We start from the raw sequence: 20,224 nt of genomic DNA on the forward strand, positions 1-20,224 counted from the left end.
TCAACATCTACTCCATTCAAAGTGGATGGCAGTGGTACGCACGCACGGGCATGAAAACACACACACACACACACACACACACACACACACACACACACACACACACACACACACACACGCGCACAGACACACACACACACACACACACACACACACACACACACACACACACACACACACACACACACACACACACACACACACACACACACAATGAACTGAAAATGTTCACACTTGTGGAAAGTATCTCTTCAGTTGAGGCTCCTCCATTAAATCACAATCAGTGTTGGGCTAATTAACTAGTTACTAAGTAATATATTAATGTAATCATTATTTTTAAATGAGTAATGAGCAACTAGTAACCTAGTACTCTTCCTGAGTAACTTTCTCAGCACTGATTATGATATTACATTACATTACATTACAGTCATTTAGCAGACACTTTTATCCAAAGCGACTTACAATAAGTGTATTCAACATAGGTAGGGAACGAAAACTACTAATCACCAGAAGTTTTAAGTGCATTTCCTGCAAAAACAAGCAACCAAGAGTATACCTAGCGCTAAGGTAAAAGTGCAATATATCAGCTACCTACTTTCTTAAACAGATGAGACAAAAATGGCAAAATCAAATGAGCACGAGCTAAAACAAATAAGTGTATCGACTAAACAAGATCCAATAAAACAATACAAAAATAAAACAAGAGTTCGTACAACTAGTTAACAACAAGTAGGCCAGGCAAAGAGGAAGGGTAGTGTTTCCTGAAGAGGTGGGTTTTCAGCCTGCGGCGAAAGATGGGCAGTGACTGTGCTGTCCTGACATCAGTGGGAAGTTCATTCCACCACTGTGGGGCCAGAACAGAAAAAAGTTGTGACCGTGTCGATCGACCAGAAGGACCGTTGAGTGGCGAGGGAATCAGTCGCCCCGAGGTGGCAGACCGGATGTTCTGGCAAAAATGCTCTATAACTAAATGCCCATTTATGCTCTTGTTGTGTGCGATTGTGCGGGTAGTGTACTACAACACTAGTGTCTTTCTTCTCGTCTATGTACATTGAGATTCAAGCATTTCCTCTGCTATAGAGCACTGTTTCCCAAATAATAGGTCAGGACCCAATTTTGGGTCGTGGCCCATTTTTCAATATAATGTTCCCAAAAAATCGAATAAATTCCATACATTTTATATGCTTAAGAAGTTGTGAAAATAGCAGATCTACAAGCTCAGAACACATTGTGACATGATTGTACATCAGCTATTTTCACTAGTTTGGGTCATGGGGAGACGTCAGATTTCTCTTTTGGGTCTCGAGCTAAAAAGTTTGGGAACCACCGCACTGGCGGGCAGGTCCATTCAACCATTCCAGAGTCCTGTGCCAGCCAACTTGAGCTAACGATCACGATTTCCCAAAACTGAACCCGAAACTATATGTCCGTCTTGCAGGGGATCACTACTGCCCGCTACAGTTTCCTATTGTTCCCAACATACATGTTCGTAAGCTTTTCCAAGCTTCGTTCAGCCGACGAAGTGCATGTGCAGAGTACAGACGGAGATCCCTGGCCGTACTTAATGTAAGAGTATAAATAAACCAAACAAGATGTGTCGCCTAGCAGCCGCCTCCGGGGGAGCCGTGTCAGAGTGAGGACCTCCGGGAGAGATGTAGCGTGACCTCGTTTTGCTCATAAAGGCCGCCACAGATCAACCCACCCCTCTACCCCCCCCGTACATATCCTTAATTTCATCCCGTCAGTAAAGATGAGCGCAGCGGCAGTCACCTCAGGGGGTGGGCGTGGGTGGCATAAGTCACTCACTACACCCACCTCAGGGGGTGGGAGTGGGGGGCATGAATCAGTCTCAACGCCCACCTCAGGGGGTGTAGGGCGCGTGAGGGGCTGGGCATGACCTTCCAGGATGTAACCTTACTTAACCGGGATAATGGAGGGATGAAGGAAGACACGCTGACAGTACACGATAGCATCCTCAGTGTTAAAGGTGCTGTAAGTTATATTTTTTGGTTAAAACAAAATGTTTTTTTTTTATGAAGAATATAGAAAGATCTATATTTTGTTTGTTCAGTCGCAGGGGTCTCCCCGTCTCTCCAGCTCTTTAATAAGCACACAATAAAATTTCAGATGGGTCACCAATTTCATCCTATCAGGAGGGAGAACCCGTTTAGCAGCTTCAATCTTATTCCAATTCCGATTTCATGAAAATGCTATCCCAACCTGAAAATGCATTTTCTGTTTATTAAAGAGCTAGAGAGATAGGGAGACAACTGCTACTGAACAAACACTCTATGCTATGCAATGAGTACGATTGGAATATAGAGCTATTTATATGTTATATTACTTTAACAACATATACACACACATAAGAACTCTTACAATAAGTCTATTACATTTGTACCGTCTCAAAGATACAAACATGGATGAAGATCTTACTGTGTAAATTAAGATACTATCCAGGATGATTCTGACGGAGTAGTAGCTTAATTTTCTAGATGAGCCTCAAAGCATTCAATCCTTCACTCAACCAGACATGTTAATAATATACTATATATATATGTTATACAGTAATGCCCTGTGGGGTTACAGTGGTTACATGTATGCTAGAGAGGAAGTGAACAGAACTGTGTATGAAAACCGTGTTCAAAACAAGTAAATGGTATGTTTAATTTATACATGCAAATGTCTGACCTTCTGCACTTTGATCTGTGTTGCCAGATTTTGTGAGAGAAATAAGCAACCAGGTCTATGAAAACAAGCCCAAAAGAAGTGACTAGTCCTTTAAACCCATATACTGTACTAGAGTTTGGGGGGGCTACGCCCCCCTCAACCCCCGCCGCGCACGGGGCCCAGCGTGGCCGCGTGTATATTGGGGTACTGAAATTGCTGGAGTAAAACTGTGGAAAAGTTAAAAAAAAAAAAAAAAAAAATGGAAAAAAATATATTTTTGATGTTTGAGGGGGACCCCCGCGGACCCCCTGCTGGTCGACGGACCCCCTGTGGAGTGTTGGGACGCGCGGGGACCCCCCTGGAACATGGCGGACCCCTTCGGTGTTTTTTTTTTTTTCATGAAGGTGGTTGCTTGTTTCTGGCGCTTGTTTTTAGAGAACCTGGCATGCCAACGACTTGGCAACCCGACTTGTTTGTTTTTGTGTGTGGGATGAACATGGCACGTGAAGGACGGACATAGTGTGATCGAGACATGAGTGAAGTGAAAGTAACGGCCTGGGTGGAACAAAGGAGGTACGTAAGAAGGGGGGGGGGGGTTGAAGCAAAGGAGCTGCGTGTGTGTTGGTGTGGAGGAGATGGGCAGAGTGCAATGGCGGCGCAAGCCAGCGCATGCTGGCGGTGGCGTTACACCAGAAATGGTGCCTGGAGAAAATGGTGACCAAAATTTTTTTTGGGAAAAAAAGGAAAAAACTCCCGCACCGGCTGCCTGCTGTTGTGGTGATTAGGTCGTGCGCACGGTAAACGGTACGAAGCTGCCTCCCCTTCCGTTTTGTCCGACATTTGGTGAGTAGAATTAATTATGTTGCGCGGTGGAGAAGGTGTAGTGAGCAATGAGATGTCCCCTACGCGACGCGTAAATTCAGCGCGGCCGCCGTGGCGAGTCAGTTGGCGAGATGTGGTCTGGCGGTGCGTTGTTTATTCGATAACAGAGCTGTGGGGTGTCGACACCGAGGGTGCGGAAGTCGGTCGCCATTTATATAGTTAGATACCTCCACGTGCCAGAGCCTCCCCCAGTCCCGGGCATGGAAATGGCATGGAAATGTCAAATGTGTGAGAACCAGTGGTTTAAAAACAAGCCCAAAAATAACGCAACCCGCAACAACCAATATTTAAAAGCGACTTAACAGAAAAACAAGCCCAAAGCTGCTTATAATAAGCAGACATGGCAAAACTGATGACTTTGATAGCTTAGTCTCTGTGTGTGCAGGGTGCACACTCACTAGACTATTGGTTCTCAAAGTGGGGTCTGGGGACCCCCAGGGGTCCTTGTGGGGGTACCAGGGGGTCCCCAGCAAAATCAGTTAATTGAGCGCATCAATCATTTTAACCACTTCTATTCTTTGGCTGTTCAGAAATAGCAGATAGCTCATACAGTAGCACGTCCCTGGCACACAATATTTTTGGCTGTTGGCTTCAGACGGGGAGACCCCTGTTACTGAACAAACTATCAAAACTATCTATCACAACATAGACCTTTAGCTTCTTAACAAAAACCTTTTTGTTTGTTTCAACAAACCAAAAAAAACAACACCTACCCTTAGTACCCTACCTTTTACTGCAGTCTTTGTTGATTTCTAGCCTGCCATGTTTTGAATCTGCTGTTTTTATCTTGAAGTGGAAAATTAACTCCAAAATCAGCCTATGGTTTCAAACCCCTTTAAGGGGCCGAGGCCGAAGCCAATTAGGCCATTCCAATGTTAAAGACCGGCTCTGTCAGTGATAAGCCAGGACTTAATCTGCTCATTAAGCGAGAGAGGGAATCGATGTAACAGTGGACTGACTGGTCTTTGATGATTTGGGACTGGGGTTGCCAGTCACTTTACTGCAGTGTGGTTCTTTTATGGATCAGCCAGGGCCCACTCGCAAAATTGCGAAAGCATTCACGGCCCACCCATCTGCCCACTATCAGTGCGTTTTCAGAGCACGTTTATTTTAATGATCAATTAATCTATTTCGCTTCCGGACTGGATCAACAGAACTAACACAGTATTCCTATTCCTATATCGATATCACAATGAAAACAAATTTCAAATTTCAAAAATATACATTTTTTTTTACATATTAGCTTTTGATATTCATATTAGTTGGCAAAATCGTTGTGTTCTGCCAATTATTTGGGGGCCCCACGCCACTATCAAACATATCAGACAGTCTACATTTCCCAAAATGAAATGCATGTATTTCATTCAATGTGACCAGAAGCAGGGAAGGATGTAAGGAATGGATGCAGAGGAGGAGAGGGATCTATGCGTGAACCCGCCGCAGAAGACAAATGACAAATGGGGGGGTTCGTGTACAGTATACTGTACATGCAAATGATACTTGGCAATCTCAAAGACAATCAATGTTCGTTGGCTTGACCCACCGTGACCTTCTCAGAGAGAGATTGTAACTGAATGAGAGAGATTATGACACACACACACACGCACACACACACGCGCACTTGTATTGCGATACTAGTGAGGACATTGACATTTTCGGACACAGATTCTATGAATGCCATTTTTAACCCTAAACCTACAGCCGAATTAGCAGATCTTGTAGATCTTGCAGATGTGCTATTTTCGGTGTGCGACATCGGTGCGTGACTAAGTGTAAATAACTCCAGTAATAATAACCTTATTATAACCCTGACCTTAAAACAACCGTTTCTCTTGTGAGGTCCTCAAATGGTCTATTTCTATTCATAGTTTGACTATACTTGTGGGGATATTTGGTCCTCACAAGTAGAGTACAAACGCACGCACGCACGCAGGCAGGCACGCACGCACGCACGCACGCAGGCAGGCAGGCAGGCAGGCAGGCAGGCGCGCGCGCGCGCGCACGCACGCACGCACGCACGCACGCACGCACGCACGCACGCACACACACACACAGTGCCCCTCCTATCATGGTCAAGCTGTGTATTGCGAGTGCAGGCCAGCTGATCAAAGCAGCAGGCCATGTATTGTTTACTTTCTCTCTGTCTCTCCATCTTTTTATCTGCCCAGCTTTTGGCCTCCTGGGCTGGAGGATTGGAGCCAATGCCACTCTATGGCCAGTGGTGGACAATAACTAAGTATATTTACTTGAGTACTGTACCTAAGTCATTTTTTGGAGTATTCAGGTTTCTTTTGAAAGTTCATGACTTTCACTCCGTAACATTTCAATTAGAAATATTGTAGTCCTACTTTTGACTCGACTACATTGAAAGGGACTCTTGGGACGTCAACTTACAAAAATGTTTTTTTTTTGTTGAGAACTACTCATTTAGAAGGCATTTGTAGAATCGGGTTAAAAACAAAATGTACTTTGAAAATCTGCTACTTTTGAATACTAAAGTATTTACTTGAGTATATACTTTGTCGACCGCTTTTCTTGGCAGAACCCGCAGGCGGTTCGAAACCCTTCCCCTCTTTGACACACTGAGCTCCATGAGGTGCTATTATGGGTGAGTCACCCGGCACAATGGAGCAGGCACACACAGTCACTGGGGGGAGGGGGGAGTCGGTCGCGGACGCAGCCCGGTTTGGGCTGATCTGGGGGTGCCAGGGACGCGTGTGTGTAATGGGGTGCATCGATCCAAGACCGCCAGCCACTGTGTGTGTTGCTGCTTGCGTTCCTCCTCGGTTAATTATGCTTAATTGTACTTCCCATCAATCATTCACAAACAAGAGGGATTTAATCCGCAGCAACGGTTCTGACGCGCTTTCATAGGCACTCCAGTTTGTGTGTGTTTGTATGTGTGTGTGTGTGTGTGTGTGTGTGTGTGTGTGTGTGTGTGTGCCTGTGCTGTCAATCAGCAGCTCCGGCACCATGCACGTCTAAAAATGGAAACGCACTGATTTCTCTGCTAATTAATATCATCATAATTGCCATCTATTTAGCATAATACCTTAACTATGTGTCACATCGGCAGGGGAACAAGCTGAAACTTCCTATCGAAATAAATGACAAGCCTTTATACTGTACAACACAGCACAGGGATACACTGTGTCAAAAATGACATCACAACCATTGATACGAGTATAGTGATTGAATGGAACCAAGTACATTAACTCAAGCTTAAATTCTCCCCAATTTAGTTGTAATGCCAATTGATTCGTCCCCTCACACATTGCTGTGTCACCTGCCAGTGAGGAGGAACTTAAATAGACTATGTTAGTTCCATTGATCCGAGTTGGAACACAATTGATTGATTGATCGTTAAAGTAAACATGCCCTCACAATGCAAGTGCAATTGAACACTTTAAACATTTTCAAGTGGGCCCTGATCCAGTAAAAGGTTGAGAACCAGGGACTTACACCTTAGTTGACCGGAGTCCCCCAGGGCTCTATATTTGGCCCTCTCCTGTTTTTGCTCTAGCCTATTTGGCAAAAACATTGACTATTTTCACTGAATGTAAGCCCCCAGAACAGGGATGTACTCAGTACTGAGATGTACTTCTGGCACTTGTACTTCACTTGCACAATATCCAAGTGAAAAGTATTTATTATGTTGCCATTATGTTGTTCTACTTCACTATTTTTGGTGGCAAATATTGAACTATTTTCTACCTTATCTTCAAATAATTGACCCTCCTCTCTAATGCAATGCGCTATTTGCTCTGTGTCTCAGAGGAGGGATGCCCCTTCATCTTGGAATGAGTTGCAGAAGGATGTGAACCTAACTGAGCTGATCACTTTGGGCAAATTTAAAAATGTTGTCAACTGCCACACTTAAAATTGTTCGTAACCATTAAAGTTTCGGGTCCTGTTTTGCACTTTAACTAGATATTGTGTTCACTTGTGTCCATTATGTGATATATGTATTGTTTTCTATTGTTTGTCTATTGTTGTAATTGCTAAAAGTCGCTCTCGATAAAGAGCGTCTGCTAAATGCTTAAATTGTAAATTGTAATACTGCTGCCTCTTGGCCATGTCAGTATTGGAAAAGAGATGTTAATCTCAATGAGTATTTTAACCTGGTTAAATAAAAAATAATGAAGGATATGATGAGAAACCTGACTACCAATGACATTATCGGTAGGCAGGTTTGGTGATTTCAAACAATTTATTTATTTATATTTTTTGTAAATGCAAAAACAATTAATTCTATCCTAATTCTATTCTATATTATTTCCAAGAGAAATGCTGAAGTCTATTAGCTTGGAATCCACATCCATGAGGTCATTGGTAGGCAGGTTTCTGAACTACCCAAAGTCCACCAATGAGACACAGAGTGAGTAGACGGAAATGATGACATCTTATACAGAGCATTAGTGAGGACCAGTTATATGAAGATAAGGTTGGAAATTGGTGAAGTGCTTCTTTCACCACTGGATAAATCGTGACTGTTGGGTGGAAACCTTGTATGTCCATAAGCATTCTTTTTTAAACCATAATAAAAAAAGACATTGAAGTTAAAAGTTAAAATAGCCGATCTACAAGCTCACAACATTTTTTTGTCACACTCTTGTATAATGAAGTAGGGCATTAATTCTCAAAAAAAACAAAAAAAAACATAAAAAGTTGAAATATGGGTTGAAATACAAGGTTTCTGATGTGATACAGTACTGTATGATTCAGATTGTCTCATTGTCTCTAAAGTTACACAAATCAACAACCTATAGCAATGCAATGTCCTTCTTTACTGAAAGGAAACTATACACTCTAATTAAAAAGTTCCTGGTTGACTTTGGAAAACACACAGTAAAAATCAATGACAATATTTTCCATGTCTGCATTGTGATGATCATCATATCGAATAACAGGATAATACCGTCCAGTGCCAAACCCCTCAATATTCAATTACAGTGGTTGAACACAATAAAATCCTCAGTGTTAATCATTTGAGAGTGTACAAATGTAACCAAATGGACCCTCACAGATCCATTTTGTTAGATTTTTATTATTTTGTTTGGTTAAAATAAGTGTCAGATCCAGCTGTTTAGTGAACAGAAGGTACCAATTTTATCCAATCAGCAGAGAGATTCAGCATAAACAAGTGCAATTGAAAGTGATGAAACGAAAAATCAGTAGACAAAATTGGAATTGGAACACCATAGAACTGAAGTCGATGATCTTTGAGGGGTTCTCTCTGCTGATTGGATAAAATTGGCTTACTTTTCTGTTTACTGAAGAGTTTGAGAGACGGGGAGACCCCATAGTGAACAAAATTATTAGAATATAGAGCTTTAACTTTTTAACAAAAACCTTTTCACTTAAATTAACACTGAGGATTTTATTGAATGAAACTGCATGCATTGCGACGGAAAGTGCAAAAAGCAAGATTCACCCCACAGTAACGAACAGCGATAAAACGAGAAGGGGAGGTAGACACCCCCCCCCCCCCCCCCGACCACAGGGTGCATTGGGATCGCTACCGACATGCCGCGCCACGCCGTACACCTCATGAATAATTGCAACTGTTAACCTTTTCCCTCTCATATCTAGAACATACATCGCCTGCAAATGCAACGTTTCCCTCCGTGGGGATCGACCTTGCACAATGCGGGCGGACAAGGTCGGCCGTGCAATATTAACGAGCTCTGGGCCCTCATTTGCCAGGCCGGGGCGGTGTAATGTTCCATATAGGTTACATTTATCCCAAACGCAGCGCCACCAAATTCCAATCCGAATCATCTAATGGCATCTTTACCTAATGACTTCACCAGCTCCCTCTGTGCTTATTAGCCCCCCCCCCACTCCCTCCCCCGCTCTTCCTCTCTATGTCTGTTCTTCCTCTAATGGGGTGGAGAGGAGCACCGGAAGACATTAATACTTATAAGGCAAGGGGGGAAAAATTGTCACTTAAAAATGAATCACAGAAATAAGTGACAGCCTCGATTTAGTGTCACGCCGTAACATGGGCAACGAGGAAACAAGTTTAAGCCCGATTTATTTATATACTTTGTCGTACATCGGATTCTTTTTTTGCCGCGCGACACCGTCCTACGACGGGGCAAATATTAAGCATGATTTATTTTTTTTGGCCCATGCCCCTCAAAGATGAAAATAAGTTAAGATACATTTGATTGATCTCCAACCGACGGGAGACTCGGCTGTTTTCATTAGCCAATAATGAAGTCTTAACATTTGCTACGGTGCGAGCCAGACTGTTGCCTCCCACAACTTTTCTAATGCTTCCGTCATACAGTCTGGAGCACAGAAGCCTCCTCCCCACTTCCGTTTCGTCTTTAGAGTCATCCTGCACACCGTGTCTCCCCCCGACGCGAGCACGCACGCACGCACGCACGCACGCACGCACGCACGCACACACACACACACACACACACACACACACACACACACTAGCTCTGTGGGGTACATTTTCATTACTAAACATGCCTAGCTGCAGATGAGATGCTTATGTATGCCACGGAGTCATTTCCTACACCACACCACCGGGCGTGTTCGCATGGCAACAACAGAGTAAATGTCAGCCCTGGGAGTTTGTATTTTGGTCAATAGTGCTGTCACTATTGGAAACCTTGTATGTCCAAAACCGTCCGTTACTTTTCAGGAAATGAAAAACAAAACAAAAACAAAAACCTGTGTTCCAATGGAACCAGTGTAGTTATTTTTTAGTCACAAGCTAAGGTAATATTTTTCATTTGTTCAATGTTTATAAAACCCACAGACACATATAATTTTATTAGTGAAAATAGCTGATCTACAAGCTCACATTGAGCTTGTAGCTCAGCTATTATGAACATACAAGGTTTCTGCCCGACAGCGACGATTATGCAAAAATTTTAAGTCACTGTACCCAGTCACTGTATATAAGGCAATCTAGTCATTTTAATACACCCCCATATATCCCCGACTCAGTCAGGCGTTAGGCTTTTCCACCATTTAACTCAGTGGTTCTCAAACTCTTTCATGTCTGTCAAAAGACCACAAAATGTATAAATATTTGGCCGCAGACCCCCATCTGAAAGCGTTTTTTGCCAGGGACCCCCAGAAGAGAATATATTTTTCAAATTGTTTGTCAAAAATAGCCAATTTATAAATGGATTAAGGTTCAAATGATTGTGATACTATGTTATCTATTTTTGCTGGGGACCCCCATGGAACCTCCCCAAAGTCCCCAGAACCCACTTTGAGAGCCAATGATTTAACAGATCTGGGCTGTCATTTGGGGTCCCCAGGGATGGCAATTGCCACCACCCTTAGCGTTCACATTTAATCTCAAATTCAGTTACAGTTACTTACTCTGAACGTTTTTCTGTCAATCGCTGCTGAGTGCATCTCTATCCATGTCCGAACCTGTGTTTCTGTGCCTTATTTTCACGTTTTTCTTGTATCTTATTTTGAAGTAACGGTCTTGTGTTTCCTGTCTTCCATTGCAGTTTTTTTTCCTGCCTTGTCTCTCCACCTTGTGATTATTGTTAATTTGTGTCACCTGTGTCCTATTTGCCCCAGCCAATCCCTGTGTTGATTGTCCTTGAGGTCCCCTGTCTCTTGTTTGTTCCTCGTGTATTTAGACACAGTTTCCTTCAATGTTTGTTGGATCGTTTGTCTTTGTTACCGGTTTTGTAGTGAGTTAGTTCCCATTGATGGTTTTGCTCAGCTGTATATGTAAGTTCAAGATAAATTAATTGTCTTCCATGTCAAGATTTTGTATTCGTTGCATTTGGTTCCAACTAGAAAAACAGCTTGACACAACCATCTATATATGCCATTTGACACACATGTAATACTAATAGATGTTTTCTTCTCTGCAACTGTACTTTCATGAAACACTTTCAGTTTCAACCTGGTGTCCCTAGTTTTTGGGGCATACTGCTCTGACCATGATACTGACATGACACTGACCATGATACTGACATGACACTGACCATGATACTGACATGACACTGACCATGATACTGACATGACACTGAACATGATACTGACATAATACTTACATGATACTGAACATGATACAGACATGATACTGACCATGCCTTTATTTGAAAATGTAAAAATTATAGTGACCATATTCTTTTACCATCTGATTGAGCTCATGGATAAATGAGCTCTATCAGTGATATATAAAAAAGCCTATATGATATATAAAAGTCAGTTTCGCCAAAAACGTCACATACGCCCTTTGTGCTCCAAGGCCTCGATATAGTGCACTATACAATGATTAGGGAGTGATTTTGGACACATCCTCCGTCGTTGGAGCTTTCGGAACTGTCTGAGATTAATTTCATGGTGGTGCTTTCAGTTGTAAACCAGAAGGTGTATCCGTCCATATCCTTGGCACAAACCTCCTGGGGACTGTCACCAGTATCGACAAATCTGTCCCCCTGTTCAATGACAGCGGCAGCTCCACAAAAAGCTCCTTGGTGGTAACATCGTCTAGGCTTGTTGGCTGTTTTCGCCTTGTTCCTTGGTTGGACACTGTCGCACTGAATATGAGTGAGGCTGAGGCGTGATAAGTACAGTGCTAGGAATCCACTGTGATTCTTGTCATTGGGGGCAAGACCTGAAAACTGTCTCTCTGTCCTGGAAACTGATTTCCAACATGTCTTTCTCTTGACAAACCTTTGGCTTGTAGTTTAAAGCAATGGTTCTCAACCTTCTCAGGCTGTGACCCCCCCCCCCCCCCCCCCCCAAATAATTATATTTGAACTGGGGACCCCCCACCCTAACAAGCACTTGGAATGTAAGAGTTGAGGCATTACATCTAGTTTGACTCAGTTCCACAGATAAATATTGTGAAAATAGCAGATCTACATGCAAGCTCACAACGATCGGCTATTATTATTTTATATTATTTATATATTACTTATATTATTTGACAATTCGGCCAATGTTTGACCAGTTTGTGTAGTGTAGTTTGTTGATTACTTTTGATGCATTAATGGTCTTTTTCTAAAAAAAAGGCCTTAAAAGTCACTTCACTGTCATCTGGGGACCCCCCAAAATCTCGACCCACAGGTTGAGAACCACTGGTCTAAAGGATGATCAAATAATTGTAGTGGAGTAAAAGTACAATATTTGGATCCGAGATGTAGTGGAGTAGAAGTAAAAGTATTGGAAATTGGAAATACTCAAGTAAAGTACAAATACCTCAAAATTGTACTTAAGTACAGTACTTGACAGTACCACTGAATAGCATATAAAATGCAACGACAGCTTCACAGCAATTCTCCTCCTCTTTCAGGGCCCCCTGAGCGCCACGGAGGAGCAGGCTGGGGTGTGTGCAGCGGCGTTGGGTTTGCCTGTAACGTAAGTTGCGAACGCGCTTCTTGTCAAGTGAGCCGGCACCGCGGACAGCAGCAGAAGCCCGGCGGGGAGAGCTCTACTGTCACCGACATAAACGGCTGTGGTCACATGCTACTAGAGCAGTGACACTCTCTGGCCGTGTTCTGAGCCGCTGCCCTCGGCGAGCATGTGAGAACCGAGGGCGAGAGAGAGGGAGAGAGGGAGGGAGGGAGAGAGAGATTGAGAGAGGGAGAGAGAGAGAGAGAGAGAGAGGGAGTGGGGGAGAGAGAGCGGGACAGAGACGATGATGTGAGGAATGGGAAAATTGACAGCGAGAGGAAGGAGCCTGGAGAGCGTGCTGGCTCACTCGCCCGCTCAGTGCCCACCCGTCCTTGTCCTCCCACTCAGGGGTGGGAAGTAACCGAGTACTCGAGTACTGTACTTGAAGGTACTCTTACTTTGCTTGAGTGTTTCCATTTCTAGGTGCTTTACACCATAGTATACTACTTATACTATGTTGCACTTTTTACTCCACTACATGTATATGACAGCTTTAGTTAGTAGTTACTTTGCATATTTAGGTTATTAATAATCAATTAAATTATTTATCAAAAATGTTTCTAAAATAGCAGCTATTTTTGAATAGCCGAGATACAAAATGGGGCTTAAGTGGTTAAAGATCAATAATTATAGTCCAATAACATGATATACTGTGTATGATGAGTCTTTCTACATGGTATGTGGTATATGTGGTATTGATACTTTAAAAAAAAACGTCTTAGTACTTCTTCCACCTCTGCTCCTGCACTCACCAACATCCTTCCTCTATGGCCTGCCTGCCTGCCTGCCTGCCTGCCTGCCTGCCTGCCTGTCTGCCTGCCTGCCTGCCTGCCTGCCTGTCTGCCTGCCTGCCTGCCTGCCTGCCTGCCTGTCTGCCTGCGTGCCTGCCTGCTACTGGTACAGGAGCATCGGAGAGGGAATGATTCTTTCCGCAACCTGCTAAAAGGCTGACAACTCATGGCACCACGAAGGGAGAGTAGTCAAAAACATCATCTGGAGGAAGTCAAAAACAGTAGTCAAAAACATCACCTGAAGTTGCTACGGTACGTGGACACCACAGGGTAAGTACTCAAATGTTTTACTTAAGTAAAAGTATCAACACTGCAATATAGAAATACTCTGTTACAAGTAAAAGCTCCGGAAATTCAAAATGTACTTGAGTAAAAGTGCAAAAGCATTGGCATCAAAATGTATTTAAAGTATCAAAAGTAAAAGTACTCATTGTACAGAATGTCCCATTTCACAAGTTTTCAAATGTAAAACTTTTTCAATGTGTCGCAATGCGTCGCATTGTGAGCTTGTAGATCTGATATTTTCAAATGGCCGAAATGTATATAGGGCTGAAGTGGTTGATGTATGTTTTGTAATAACAATCAAAATGTACAAAGTAACTAACAGTTTTAGAATAAATGTAGTGGAGTAAAAGTATACTATTTGGATCCGAGATGTAGTGGAGTAGAAGTCAAAGTATTAGAAATTGGAAATACTCAAGTAAAGTACAAATACCTCAAAATTGTACTCAAGTACAGTACTTAAGTAAATGTACTTAGTTACTTTCCACCACTGCCACAGAGTTATTACAAAACCTTGAGTGGACACCAGAAATCCTGCGCCTGTTCATTTCATTTCACCCAGCACATACTATACTACCTTTTTCCCTGCTTCTTCCGCGTTTGGGCCATGACGTCGTCGGGACCTGTCGCATGCACAGTAGTGTCCTTTAGGCGTCTAAGTCACAAACCACCCGTGAGTGGACTGCCCCTCTTGGTCTGGTGTTGTAATGTGAACCGTATGTGAATTTATTCGGTAGAAATTTAGGGAAATTCTAAACCAATTCTAATTGGTTTGGGGAAATTCTAATCCCCTCCCCCTTGTAATCGCTTACACTGGAGCCAATGTCAGACTGAAGCTCCACGCAGCTTCAGTCTGATAATCAGGCTAGGCTTGGTGGACTCACTAGACAGGAGATGCTTTGTTTTGTTTTGTTTGTTGGTATAATACAACAGTGATTTTCAACCACTTTAACATCATGGACCCCCAGTTTGATTAGATTTTCTTTGGGACCCCAATCTACTGTATATTGTAAAATCCTCAGTGTCCATTTGCACACTCTTAGAGATACAGACCCGTAAGGGTTCATTAAGGTTCCTCACGTTTTGTTGGTTATTCATGCATCATTTAGCATTTGAGAACCCTCTAGAATCATTTATGCATTTTAGCCCACGGATCCCCAGTTGATATGACTTTGGGACCCCGGCTGTAAAATCCTCCACTGTTAATTTAACTCTGAGTGTACAAATTAAACCAAATGGACACCTGAAGTAACTCACAGGGACTCCCTGGAACCCCCTAAATGACCCCTGGGTTCCCTGAACCCCACGTCGAGAACCAGTAACATAGAGTATCTGCCCTTTCCAGCCTTGAACTTTGAAAGGTACAAAAAAGCCACAAAGCTGTTAACTAGGGTTGCATAGTAAACATCAGTGTCACCTCTGCACACAACACCCGCCAGTTTCATCATTAACACGACAGAGTTTAGTGCATTGGGCCTGCCCTTGTGAACAATTACCACAGCTCTATACGCCCTTTACTGCATCTGCTACCGCGGATTACGCGGTGTCATGTACAATGACTGCTTTTGCGGATGGCAACTTACAATTCCTTTTGATGTTAAAAAATCCCTAAGCTACGGTATTAAAAAAAAATAAAAAACAACTGCTGCCTCCCCTTCATCCTTCCCGCCTTGGAAAGAAAGAAAGAAAAAAAGAAAGAAAGAAAGAAAGAAAGAAAGGCAAAGCTGGAAATGCACAAAAATATGCGCACGTTTCACCGCCTGTGACAATGCACAGGGTTGAGCAAGGGGATATTGTGTATACCCGCAACAGTCTCTTTGATGTTCCCCTGTAATAGAAAAAGGATTTTTCGTTCCTCGATGTGTGGCTGTTTGCTGGGGCATTTTTCCGTGATTGACAGAAACAAATGAGTATCGTGTTCATCTCTGGGTCTTTGAAACAGCATCTGATGTCACTCCACGGTTTCCTCAAGCCCCGCATAATGGGGAAGCGGGAAGGAATTGTCAAGCGCTCTGCGCCTGAGCTCAAATTCACACACTTTGCGAAAGTCGAGGCAAAGGCCTGTCATTTCAACTTAATCCGTACAAGGCAGTGTGCGGCGGATTGTGAACTTTTCTGAAGTGTAATAGCAAGGTGAGGTATTATTCATGACCACTGACCTAGGGGGCAGCCAGGTAGGAGGGTTGGCTCTGGGTGAAGCGCAGTGTTGATTTCGTTGACTAAAACTATGACGAAAAATGTTAGTCGACTACGTTTTTTCACTGACGAAAACTAGATAAAAACTAAATAAAAACTAAGCTATGATGACTACAACTAAGACTAAATATACTGACAATTTCGTCAACAAATAAAAACTAGACTAAAATGAGATCCAGTAGTACTAAGACAAGTCATTTTATGTTTGGTGTCGGGTGTTGCGCTCTGAAAATAGCAGATCTACAAGCTCACAGCGCGTCGCGCTGCGATGCGTTGTGAGCTTATAGATCGGCTATTTTCAGCATGCAACCAAGTGTAAAATCAGCCATTACAACGCCATCAAGGCACCGCCAGAATACATTTTAGTCGACTAAATCAACTGTAGATTTAGTCGACTAAAAATCTTATGATATTTAGTCGACTAAAACCAGACTAACAGTAAAACATTTCAGATGACTAAAATATGACTAAAACTAAATGGAATTTGATTCAAAAGACTATGACTAAAACTGAATTAAAATTTGCTGTCAAAATCAACACTGGTGAAGCGGGGTGTCTTGGCCCCATCTATAAAGCAGCATTAAGGTGCTCCACATCCCGGAGCTCATTACGAGTGCACTGTCCCTCCGGACCGCCCCTGTTGGATGGCCTGCTTGTAATTTCTTATTAGCAGGTCATTCAGTGCCTTGATTTAATCTGGGAGACATTGGCCCCGTATCGATTTGGCAATGAGTGGAGAAGATGTGCGCTTAGCAGGGAGGGCTTTGTTTATTTACCCTCTTGCCATTTCCTTTTTTTGGGATGGGTGCGGTTTTCACGTCCCAGATTGGAATGACAGGCCATCGGTCATGAGACGATATGGTTATCTCAGACTGAGATGGCGAGCGGATAGGGCCTGGTAATAAGGACATTAAACATTTCCGAGTGGGGAAAGGGTGACCTTCCTGTCAAGAAATATGAGCTATTATGCTTTCCCGAGCTTAACCAACATACTGAAGATTAAACATGCGCCCTACTATGAGCCATGATCCCATTCATATGCATATTTTTACTTAACAAAGACGAGCAGAGGCCCGCGCTGAGAACTGACCCTTTTCAAAGCACTCACGTATACGCAGCTACCGTTTTCTTCCTTAGTCCAATAAATGTGATGTCTTTTGTCCTTAGATGGAAATAACAAGGCTTGTCTGCAGAGGCTTATTGGGGCTCGATGCTCTCCTTGTGGAGCTGTGCATTTGCTCGAATATGCTGAACTTAATTCCATAAACCGCTAAATTCAGAGTTGCAGACACATGCAGTTTTTCTGATTCATTGGCGTACACACTGGATTAAAGAAAAAGTGGAGGCTAACCACTTTCTGAGCTTAGCTTTTTCATAATAGTCTTATGTCTGTTTGGGGTATAGTTTGCAAGATTACATACATTTTTACTTGGAGCGCTTGTATATTGGCTATTTTGGAATAGGGTTTGAAATGGGGTTAAGTGGTTGAATAAAATGTTTTAAAATATTATTTTTGTACATTGAAGTTTAATATAGACATCGTCATCAAAATGTTATTTCTGTTTCTTTTTCTATTTGTTTGTTTTATGAGTTTAATGTTAAACTTTAATCAAATCTGTTTTTTTAATTGTCAAATCGTACTACAAAATTGGGATCGACGTCGGATCTGGCATCGGTCGTGCTCGGGCTCTACTACGGGGGTCAAACTAAGGGAGACACGGGGGACACGAGAGGGGGGAAAATGGATAACAGACAGGCAGCTTTGAGCTGTGTTCAGCCCCCATCACCTGACGGATGCTTCAGGGCTCCAACCTTGGCTCAGTGGACTGAAGAAGTGTGATAGTTTGGGGTCAGAGAATGTTGCCACTTGACTCGCTGGCCACGTGGCCCAACACTCCACACACTGCTTCACAGCTTTACCCACGTACTGCACAGGGACGCGGCTCGTGAAGAAGTCTTGAAAGGTGGAATTCACCAGCAGTACTATTAAACAGTTAACTAATCGATTTAATCCATTATAAAATAATTGATTATGGGTTAAAATGTGTCAATTTTTTTTATCTACAAGCCACAATGCGTCGCGTCACGTACTTTATCGGGCTAATGATAATAAAAAAAATTGATTCACATTTTTCGCAATGATTCAGTGATATATAATACAATTAAGAATGCAGAGGAAAAGGTTCTTCTTGAAAGTAATCGATAGATGCATCCCTATACTATTGTAAGGTGATTCATGTGTCATGCAAACAGCACTGTCTGTTATGGCAGTGAAATACCAGCCTAACTTTCATTTGATGCCATGTGGCATTCTGTTAAAGGACAACTTTGTTTTTTTACAACCAAGGTTTATGTTTTAGCTTGTAATTAAAGTGAATACAAGATGAGTGTTAACACATTGTGTGCCAGAGGTTTATTAAAATAGGGTACGTTCAGTGCCTGCATATCTTCCATCCACTTAAGTTGATACGTTTCGTGCTGTAGAAGCCCCGACGCGAAAGTGCATGTAAACAGAGCGTGCGTGCGAGGCGGCGGAGGGTCCCGACTAACGCCTGGAACAATAATATTTCTAACGCGATCCTCCATTGCAGAGTGATCGCCGATCGAAAACGGCTCACTTCCACCAAGTTAAAAAGAAATGGATTTTAGTGGCTTTTAGTCAAGGAGTTAACATTGGAGCGGCCGACCGGAAAGATTTTTGACATGAATCCACACCCGGCCTCTCCTTCTCAGAGACTCCTTGGATGATCCCAAAGTTTCGTTAGAGCGCCCCACGTGGGCCCCCTGTATAAAAAGAAAAATGGGCCAAAAACGGTCCGGACCGTTTATGGCACTCCCCGCATGGATTCTCAAAAACGGTCTGGACCGTTTATGGCACTCAATGTGTTAAAAATGGTTACCTCTGCCATGTGAATGTGTGAATGTCTTTGGAGAAAGGCAGTATAAAAGTGCAATTTTAACCATTAAATGAACCATTTTCCACCTACATCATCTGAGAACCTGTTGCACAAAGCAACGTGCCGACTCTATTCAAATACAAACTTGCCAATGGATTTCTTTACAAAATACACCACCTTGAAGAGAGGCTATCCTCTTCAAAGTGTTGTCATCTCCTTCCGTTTGAGACAAAATGAAGGTTAGTGTGGAAAAAGGGTAACTATGAATAATAAGCCAACTCATCTAATCAAATCATAGCTGTGCCGTAGCCCACGGTGAAATCTTATTAGCCGCCCGCTTAACTTTCGCTAAGCAGCAGGCCGCTGTAAGCTCAACGGGTGAGGCGGTCAATAAAATATGATCAGCAGATTGGGAAGAACATTTGAAGAACTCTCCACACGAATACATTTTCTTCCCCCAGTTCTCGGTGAAAAGAAAAAAGTGCTTTTGTAAGCAATTCTTGCAGTGTGACTTTTTTTTCCCTTGACTTTATCAAAAGGCATCATTGAGTTTTGATCATTTTAAATACCCTCTTATAAAAAAAGGGACATTACCATGTGATATAGTGTGTAGCAGTTAAGTCTCCTGTCTCTGGAAAATCATGTTCATTTAACTCAGAGAGTAAAAACTGAACCAAATGGACCGTTAACGGCTCTGTAACTCTGAGGCTGTACAAATGGGACCATTTGTAAACTCTCAGAGTTAAATTAACACTCTGGATTTCCCTGTGTATATAGGGGACTTACGCAAGGAGTGCCACTCGTCCTGGCGGATGGTCTTGGTGATGTTGTAGGACAGGTTTTTGGGGATGGTAGCCGAGGAGTAGTGGTACTTGATGTAGGAGCACCTCGCAATGGAACCTGCAGAGACGGAAAGCCAAAAAAAAAAGATTTTAAAAGTCAAGCCAACGGGACGTCCGTTACATGTCAGGCTGATGAGCCTGTGTGCCACCTCCAGATAAAATAATTGCAATCTTCTCGGGATAACATTGTTTCACGCAAGCATCATTATACTTTGAGAGGTTACGCTGGCAAGTCTTTATAATTGAATAAGCAGACATTGGCAAATGG

General features: G+C 42.8%; 1 protein-coding gene across 1 annotated transcript in view; it reads right to left on the reverse strand.

Annotated features, from left to right (window-relative positions):
• Positions 1-20,224, reverse strand: part of tmem178bb (transmembrane protein 178Bb) — a gene marked incomplete at both ends in the record, with an annotated part of 135,070 nt that overhangs the window by 47,447 nt on the left and 67,399 nt on the right. Inside the window, one exon of the mRNA XM_084049806.1 lies at positions 19,901-20,014. Coding sequence (XP_083905932.1) covers positions 19,901-20,014 — 114 coding nt within the window. The remainder of the gene's footprint in view (positions 1-19,900; positions 20,015-20,224) is intronic.

The sequence above is a fragment of the Gymnoscopelus microlampas genome, assembly GCF_963454915.1.
Source record: "Gymnoscopelus microlampas genome assembly, chromosome: 23".
Classification (NCBI taxonomy): Eukaryota; Metazoa; Chordata; class Actinopteri; order Myctophiformes; family Myctophidae; genus Gymnoscopelus; species Gymnoscopelus microlampas.